General features: G+C 51.0%; 1 protein-coding gene across 3 annotated transcripts in view; it reads left to right on the top strand.

Annotated features, from left to right (window-relative positions):
- Positions 1-7,878: 7,878 nt before the first annotated feature.
- The window catches only part of LOC144132301 (uncharacterized), a 429,694-nt gene continuing 427,951 nt past the window's right edge, over positions 7,879-9,621 (top strand). For all 3 annotated transcript variants that reach the window (XM_077664613.1, XM_077664612.1, XM_077664611.1), the window contains exon 1: positions 7,879-8,423. In XM_077664613.1, the coding sequence (XP_077520739.1) occupies positions 8,214-8,423 (210 nt within the window). In that variant the 5' untranslated portion in view covers positions 7,879-8,213. The remainder of the gene's footprint in view (positions 8,424-9,621) is intronic.

The following is a 9,621-nucleotide window of genomic DNA, read 5'->3' as shown; positions in this document are numbered from 1 at the left end:
CCGTGGTCCTATTGCCAGCTCACTGACAATCGCCCCACTGTTTCCCCGTCGGTATCAGCAGCGTATTTGCCTGAATGGTGCATATTATACACGGATGCATCACATTCTGCAGAGAGAGGAGTTACTGCTGTGTATAGTCCATCTCAATTGCATCTCAACTCTCGCGTGACGTATACTGCGGATACGTGCACTCCCCTGGCATTGGAACTTCAAGCCATTTTTAATGCCATTGCTTCCCTTCCGCTCGTTCCAACATTCAATACAGTTCATATTTACACCGACTCCCGCGCCGCCCTTAAACAGCTTAAGGCTGTTCGACGGACGTTCAGATTTCACAATCAATTCATGTGCTCTGCGCAAAGTATCCATGTCCTGTGCGCATACACTGGATTCGTGGCCATGCCCAGGATCCACATAACATTCAAGCGGATGCTATGACTCATCTTCATACATTAGACGATCCGCCACCTTCCCCTCTTCTCCTAGATCCGTTCCTGTCCCATGTTTCCGATTCCGAAGTTCTGCGCCAGCGAACACGGGCTCTAATTCCTCCGTGTTCGGCAGTCTGACTCGGCAGGAGGAGGTATCCGTGCGCCCGATTCGGGCAGGGGCGGCTCTGACACCATCTTTCCGTCATCGGTGGCGTGCCAAAGATCTGCCAGCACCTGGCAGGTGCCCTCACTGTAGCGCTGCACAGGACATTTATGTGCGGCACTTGTTGTGGACGTGCCCAGCGACGGCTGCTATCAGAAAACGGCTCCTCAGGGAGGTGGGCCTGTGGTGGAAGCGCGAAAGTGACTACGTGAAGTGGACTATGGACAACCGTTTCATTAGCAACCTCTGCGACTACCTCAACGCAACGGTTCTTCACTCCTTCTTTTAACTTTCAATCCCGTGCATTCCTTCCCCCCCCCTCCTTTTTCAACTTATGCCTCATGGCACACTTCTCGAATAATAAAAAAAGAGTAGTGCACGGAAGATCAATTCTGCGCATTCTTATCTCGTGTGACGTGGCGCGCAGTTCTCTTGAGCGTGTCTTTCATTTCATTAGTGTCGCTCTATTTATGGAGCGCGGTTGTCCTCCTTCATTACATGCTTTTCCTCATCTAATATTAGTTGCGTCATTGTATTTGTTTTCTGTGGTACTTTCGACAAAACGAGTAGAAGTTATTGTGTATCCCCCCTTGTGATAATGCCTTCCGGCGCTGCAGGTGTCTGTAACAAAAAAAAAGTAATCCACACATTAATTGCCATTTTTTCTCTATTTGTTCAATTTTTCCTTTATTTCCTGCATCTCTTGCTATAATTTCTCAGGAACCCTTGGTTCTGCATTCCTTCCTGCCCCTCCCCCCCCCCCTTTCCTTTCATGCTTTCTCTGAATTGGCCCCCGTGTTTTCTCTTCTTTCTTCATATTTTTTCGGTATTTCGTTCCGCCATGGCGGCTAATTCTTTTATCTTAGTTTTTCAAGTCAACACAGCCAGTCCTACCAAGCCACCAATCGCAGCTAGACACACAGCCTTTCTAACCCACGCTTGCTACCTCTCCACGCTCCACTCGCCAAGATTCCTTTCTGCCGATGCGGCCTTTCTGTTTTTTTTACTTTTGCAGGTCAACCGGTCAATAATCCTTAACAGCCACCACGCTTGGACAGGGTTCACCCTACCCTTCCAGCACCCTTCCCACTTCACACCTTCCTTCCGCTCCCCGCGCCTTCCTCCTCGGTGTGAAGAGCCTATTTAAACCCCGCATTGATGAACCCTTTGTCCAGGCGAAGACAAGTCCTCATGTCGAAACGTTGGCAAGAACACAGAGGCTTTCCACCCCCTTGTTCAGTTTGTGATCATTTAAAGACATGCAAGTTCTAAAAACATAAATATAATGATTCTGCAACGTTATACAAATAAATAATTGTCATGGTTAACAGCCAGCTTTCTTTTTACCGCGGATTAAAAATAATCTTGACTCCATATTCATGAACCTGTCGAAAACGTTTAACAACATTCTAAACCGTTGTTCAAGCCTAATTGTATAGTAAACAGTTCTCCCACTATTGATTGGAAAGACCATATTATTTGAAAACTTCCATAATACAGTAATTTCCGTCTTATAGTCCCAGCATTATATATGTTTAAAAGCTGAACTTTTCTTTTATGTGGACTGCCAGTGTGTGCTGAATACACATGATTTTACTTTTCAGATTGTTTGTCACAGCCAGAGAAGCGTACCGGAGGCTATAAAAGGAAAAAAATCGGGCCCAGATTGGACGCCTGCGACATGCTACCGTCCTAAATAGCATAGCGAAATCAGCTCCGATATGAATAAAACTTTGATATGTAAGCAAATGCTGATGCGGTAGCGAAGAGTGGCCACTTTCCTGTGCTTGAATTTGTGAGCACATGCCCGAAACGTTATGAATATAAGTAAAAGTACATGCGGTCTAACAAAACGCGCCGTTTTGCTTCGTGACGATAAAATGCTTGTTTGGAAAATGTATACTATTTGCGGGCATTCTAAGCACCTATTATCAGCCGAAATTCGTTCCTGCGGACTATACGCCTGGTGCGGACTGTAGTTAGGAAATTAAGGTACATATATTATTTAAACTACACCAAAGAATTACACCCCACGGTTTTGGTCAGAACCCCGTATTTTCCTTGTTACTTATTTTCACTTAGTAATGCCGGCAATCTGGCAAAACCAGGAAGACGGCGAAAAGGCTTCAAAAAAAAAAAACTGCTTATTCGACTTACGCCCGCCCACAAATTGACCCTGCAACGGCGATAGCAGCAAGCGTGCTCGGCGGTTGTCGAACAGAAGGCATGCCGCTCTCACTTAATAAATCCGGGAAGGAATCATCGAGATAAGGTGCCAAAGCAGCTGCAAATGTCTCGAAGAACCTGGGCCAGTTGTGCAAGGCTGCGATTACACCATAGAAGTCTCGTCGCATCTGGCGTCACAAAGAGAATGATCAAGCCGAGTGCCGGCGGCGTGAACAAACAGTACAAATATGACAGTATCATTCAAGTTTCGCTTCATGCAGCAAAAACATCCCTTTCTATAGTGACCACTCACCGCTTTATTAAGGCAAAACTCTTGAATGGCTCATACCCTCGGTGTCCGTCCGTTCGTCCGTCCGTCCGTGACACTCCAACTCGATAAAAAAGACCTTTTTTGCACGATTGGATTCGAACCATTATCCTTCCTCTCTACAGCTCAGCGCGCTAACGACTACGCTGCTTCCTACCAACGCATATTCATTTCTCCTTGCCTAGGACGATGGAAAGTGTTTGCAGAAAGGCATCGAATCAAATGGATGCCTGCCAAATGCCCTCCACAGTCTCCAGCATATAAGATTCACAACAATTGCGTACTTAATTAGCGTCCTAACCACAGATCAGTGGAAAAAGCAGCAACACTGCGCTAAAGGCTTTCGCCTCACCGCACTCTCGGTTAACAAAGTGCTCCCTGAATTTTTTTTAGATTCAGTTATCACGACTGCGACCTGCTTAGAAATTTTTTTGCAAGTTTGCGAGCGGTTAACTGCAGCGGCGGTGAATATCAGTTTTGCGTAAAAGTGTTTTCATTTTGTTTTTAAGGCCACATCTAATTTCTTGTTCACATATTTATTTAGCGGCACTTATGCACGTAAATAACAAAAATATAAATACCATGGCCTTAAAGGGGCCCATAGTATATAACCTTTTAAAAGCATAAATAATAATAATTGGCTTTTTGGGGAAAGGAAATGCCGCAGTATCTGTCTCATATATCGTTGTACACCTGAACCGCGCAGTAAGGGAAGGGATAAAGGAGGGAGTGAAAGAAGAAAGGAAGAAAGAGGTGCCGTAGTGGAGGGATCCGGAATAATTTCGACCACGTGGGGATCTTTAACGTACACTGACATCGCACAGCACACGGGTGCCTTAGCGTTTTTCCTCCATAAAAACGCAGCCGCCGCGGTCTGGTTCGATCCCGGGAACTCCGTATCAGTAGTCGAGCGCTCTAACCACTGAGCCACCGCGGCGGGTACCCTTTTAAAAGCACCAATCTGATTTCTAATACACCCATGGGAAGACAGTAATACTTAAGAGACAGTAATAACGTTAAGAGACCGGAAGCGGGCAGAGTGGGTGAGGGAACAAACGCGGGTTAATGACATCCTAGTCGAAATCAAGAGAAAGAAATGGGCTTGGGCAGGGCATGTAATGCGAAGGCAAGATAACCGCTGGTCCTTAAGGGTAACGGAGTGGGTTCCAAGAGAAAGTAAGCGTAGCAGGGGGCGGCAGAAGGTTAGGTGGGCGGATGAGATTAAGAAGTTTGCAGGCAAAGGGTGTGTAGCGCCCCGCGTGGCTGGCAGTGCGCGTGATTCCGAAAAGGACGAGAGTGCACTCAGCACGCACCGGGAGAGAACGCTCGTGACCTTGGCCAGGGCCAGACGCTGCCGCCGCTGCTCCGCTGCTGTCTCCTCTCCGACAGCCCTCAATAAATGTGGCCGCGGTTGTCTTCCTGGGCGACCTCCACATTGTGGTGACCCGTCGAGCCGCACCTTCTGCCTCAGCTGCGTTCCTGGATGGCTTACTGGCAGAACCCAGCCTTCGACCCGCCGCTTCCGGCGTTCCGGCCTCAAGACGTCGGCGGGTGGTTCGCTCAATTCGAGGCGGCGCTGTACCTGAAAGGCATCACCATCCAGCCGTTCAAACACGCCGTCCTCTGCGATATCCACCCGTCCGACCTGCTGCGCCGGCTCGTCTGCCCTGCCTTGGGCTGCCGGCCGTACGACGAGCAGCACGCTGCCATTCTGCGGACTTCGGCGTCTCCTACTGCCCTCTGACTGTCTACGACTCTGCAGACCCGCTGTCGCCGCCGCCAGCAGCTGGCGCAGCAACAGCCTCACTCTAGCCCACGCCGCCTTCGCCACAACACTGCCCGCCTCGGCAGCCCCTGTCCGCCTCCACACCACTCCAGCTCAGCATCTCCGGCCCCGCTGTCCATCGTCACGACTCACGAGGTAGGCTCACCATCCGCGTTTCCGCAACTCCTACTCCCACACCTGCCTTCTCCGCTTCTTTGGACGCGCCCCATTGCAGCAGTGCCCATCCAGAGATTCATTCGGCCCAGTCCCCACCACCTCGCCCACCATTTCCGTTCTTGCCAAAGCCTCCGGACACTAAGGACCGCTCTGTGTCTGTCTGCGAGTCGCGTTTTCCGGCACCTCCGTCTGGCTCGGCGCAACAGGCCTCTGCAGCACTGTCGCAGCCGCGGCCGGCTGATTCTCACGAGCTCTCGGCCAAGCCCCAGCATAGCCTCAGACCCTGCAAAGTTCCCCAACGCTCCAAACATCCCATGAAGCAGGATGAGAAGGCAAAACCGGTGACAGCGGCACAAAGCATGGTGATAGTCACCCGCCTTATTTTGCCGAACAACGACGCTGAACCGGTGCCTGTCGTCCCGCCGCCCCTTGGCATCCCGACGGCCCCGGCTTTCCTGACGGCCCCAGTCCTCTCGGTAGCCTCGGCACACTCAGCGCCCCCAGCCATCCTGGCGGTCTCGGCCCTCCCAGCGGCCCAGACCCTCCCGGCAGCTTCGCCTCTCCAGGCGCCTCCGATTGCCGCTGCCTCGCCGGCGTCCTCCTACGTGCACGGCTCGGCGCCCGTCACGTTTAAGCCAATCCCTCCGAGGCTGGCTGTGAGCGTGTCCCAGCAGCCCCGAGCAGTCCAGCACAGCCACTCCCCTGCCTGCAATCTCGCTGCGCCTGCCGTAGCCTCCCCTATGGGTACCGGGCATCTCGACCGGGCATCATCTGCGCTAATCTCGCGACCCGCAGCACACCTAGCTCCATCTGCAGTACCACCCCTCCTGGGCCGGCCATCAGCTGCTGCACCTGACCCACCGGCACTGGGTGTACTTCGCAGGCTGACCCGGCTGACCAATGTTATTCACCTACCCCTCCGCGTACCTCGACGCCCTCCGAAAGTTCGGCCTCAACGCCACAGCCAGAGTCGATCGCCTGAGCCTCGCCTTCGGACCCCGGCCGGCCTGCACGACTCTTAACTCATATCGACTGATCGTCTACGGGGGGAGCCCTGTAGCGCCCCGCGTGGCTGGCAGTGCGCGTGATTCCGAAAAGGACGAGAGTGCACTCAGCACGCACCGGGGAGAACGCTCGTTACCTTGGCCAGGGCCAGACGCTGCCGCCGCTGCTCCGCTGCTGTTTCCTCTCCGACAGCCCTCAATAAATGTGGCCGCGGTTGCCTTCCTGGGAGACCTCCGCAGGTGGATGCAGCTGGCAAAGTATAGGGTTAATTGGAGAGACAGGGGAGAGGCCTTTGCCCTGCAGTGGGTGTAGTAAGGCTGATGATGATGATGAAGAAGATGATGATGATGAATCTTGCTTTTGAAAACAATGCCGCTTTTTAACTGAATCATACGTTCTGTGCGCAAGGGAAACGGAGGTTGAGCCCGCAAAAATATAACGAGGGCTATAACGAAGACAGCCACACCAGCAGCATGTGACAAATTCTAAAGAATAAATAATTTATGGAGCTGCATCACGTAGACAGTGTGACAACTCACGCTGTGGTGCGGTGAATATAAAAATTACGTTGATGAAGTTTATGCGCCGCTTAGAAATTGAAAGAACAACGAAAGGGAGCGCGCGAAGTTTAGAAAGCCAAGTGCAGCCAGGTGCTCTGTGCTCCCGGTTTTTGGTTGCGCCTCGGTGCGTGAGCTACAGGCGCCCCCTTGTGCTGTTTTGTTAATGTCTAATCAGCGTATGCACTTCTTGACCATAGTAATGTTACACCGACTAGACTCAGTGCAACATTTCGGGGTCTGAAATAATTCGCCCTTATGGATCTATATGGGAGTGGGGGAGACCAAGAAGTAGCGTGTCTTTTTTCCTTTTCGAAAGATTCGCGAATGCAAGGTAGCCTGTGTTAAAAAAAAAAGTTGCGCCTTTTCGAATTGTTAAACTTATCTGCTGTGTTGGTTCCTGGCTTTGTCATGTGGTGATTAGGTGTGCAAAAAAGGAATGCTTGAGGCGTTTTTCGAATTAAAAGTTGGAAGTCTGCGCTGTGTGTGTGTACGTGTTTCTTCTTGGTCCCCGTTTCTTTCGCGCAGTTCAATCATGAACGAAATTTACCAACTAGCCCGCCTCAAAACCCTTCTGTACATCACTCGTCATTCTGCACTTACCTAGGAGGTGAAATGGTGGTTTCGTTGAGACATTAATTTCCGAATTACTCTCGCTTTACAAGTGAAAGCTCTTGAGCGAATAACAGCGCTGCCCGCAGAGAAAGTCACCGAAATCACCTATCGCGCAACAGGCTTGCCTTATCCGTATCGAACCAGGGGCGCTTTCAGGTTACATTCATTTTCTGATGACTTCTCGGTACTCATACTCAGAAGAAACGTTTTCATTCATTGCAGAAATATCCTCTTTACACTCACAACCTTATTCCTGCCAGCCACCCGGCTCTCGCAGCATTCGAAGCTTGGCCGACGACTCACGTGCATTTCCCCCGAAGCGAAACGACCGCGAAGCAAATCGGAGTGCCGCTTGTCAAAATTTCGTGACCAGCCCCGCGCACTTCTACCTGGCTCGTTCCAGGAAAATTATCCCTTCGCAAGCACAATCAGCCGCGTCAAAGTAGCCGGCGGCCGCTTTCCAGGAGCCATTTGAAGGAGCCGTTGCGCGAACTAGGCCGGCGATCGTTCTCCGGGTAAACTCCACGCGAATGGCGAGGGAAACATTGCCCTTCCCCGGCCGGCTGTGGCCACGTAGCGAGCCGAAAGGGAGGGAGCGAAAGGGACGAGAGGATCATTGATTTTCGAATCGGCGTCGCCCTGGCGCCCGACGGTTGGCGTCGTAGCGAGGAGGCAGTCGGCACTCTCCCTCCTTCGCGCACCGACGTGCACCAAGTTGTTCAGTGCAGCGTTTGCAGTCACGAAGCAGCGGAGGAATACTTCAGAAAGAGGGAGCTGAAAGGGAAAGGGGATGCGAGAGAGGAGAGCTCTGCGGACAGCCAACTTTAGGCAAATGAACTTCCCCCGACAGGCGAGCTGCCAGTTACGCGAATGACGCTGCTCCAATACGACGGACGCAGTTGTAAGCGTCCCGTTGGAGAATGCCGCACGCGCCTCAGGCAGAGATCACCGCCGCTGTCACCCGAATAGGATCCCGGCTCCGAGGGGAGTTGTCCCGCTGCTCCCGATGAGCGCCAAGAGCGTGGTGACGACGTGGCCGGACGCCGTCGCGGCATGCGCTTTCTTGCTGCTGGCGCTGGAGGCGGTGGTGACCGTGCAGGCGCTCCGTGATGCGTCCGGCGCCGTCGGGCCCCGCATCGACGAGGAGGATGCGGAGCCGTTGCTCGCCGTCACCCGCCTGGACACGGCGCGGTGCAGGGCCGCGTGCCTTCTACAGGCGAGTCTGCCTCCGCTTACATGTTTTTTCTTGCATTTCTTGAGCTTAACAAAATGAAGGAAAGAAGGGGCTGCACATCTGTGGTCATAATCTCGCTCAGCGCTCGGGCCACCAACGAGGTGCTTTTCTGATGTTCACGACACAACGTCAAACATCGAGACGTCAAAATGAATATTTCGGCGGGTGAGAGTACAGCGATTTTTAATGCTATACATGAAGTGTGTGAAAACAATCAATTTTCTTTTCAACAATCTCATGCTCTTTACTTCTGGTAAGCTCTCTTCTACAAGCGCACTTTAAACGTTCCTTTTGCACACATAGTAGTGTTTATTTGAGGAGGTAACACCCTTTAAAATGTATGTGCTATTCTGTTGAATGCCTGCATGCTCTTAAAGTCGAAATGCCCTCAAGGACGCTGACCAATAATGTAGTCTCCTTCGTCTCCGTTGCAATTAGTGTCCACCCATCATTTATTTGGAATTTATGTGCTTAGATTGTGCCAACTAAGTATGAGATTTCATAAGCACCTGAAAACTTCCTTTGTTTTCTAAAGTTGAAATATTTTGTAATTGTTTATACTTTTATGGAAAAGTTAAAAAAAGTCGCGGACAGGGATGGAAAATTATTGCAGGCGGTTTAGCATTGCTCACCACTGAATATTGTAGGAAAGCAGCCAGGTTTTTGGAGGTGGACACCAAAGCCACGTACCTCTAAGCGTGATTGAAAGCGCGTTTCCTTTCCTTTCTTGACTTGCACACAGATGGAAGTTGAAGAAGATAACGGCGTGCAATGCACAGCGCGGAAGTGTGTTGCAGTTTAACACGAGGCGTTATACGCTTCGGCGATAGCACGGTGGTCTCGTGCTGTGGCCAGCGAAGCTGATCTGTTCGCGCTGCAGCGCGTTCGAAGCCCAGTTGCAGCAGTAGTCATTTTATTAATGCGCACGCATTACTAGGCTACGTTCCGTGTCCCCAAAAATTGTCCGCACGATTACGTCGTTCTGTGAAAGATAATGCGTCTATAGCCTTATTATACGCTCTATTGCCCTCCTATCGATATTTATTTTTGTCTATTTATAGTCTCTAGACAGTCTACAGAAAAAAAGCTACTTAAAGTGTATGCCCATAAATCAATATATTGTTTATAGACTGTCTATAGGATTTGTATTGTCTCTAGACTGTTCTCTAGGGTTTGTTTA

Source organism: Amblyomma americanum, chromosome 5, assembly GCF_052857255.1.
Source record: "Amblyomma americanum isolate KBUSLIRL-KWMA chromosome 5, ASM5285725v1, whole genome shotgun sequence".
Lineage (NCBI taxonomy): Eukaryota > Metazoa > Arthropoda > Arachnida > Ixodida > Ixodidae > Amblyomma > Amblyomma americanum.
Note: the sequence above shows the minus strand (reverse complement) of the source record. Positions and strands in the feature narration are given on the sequence as shown.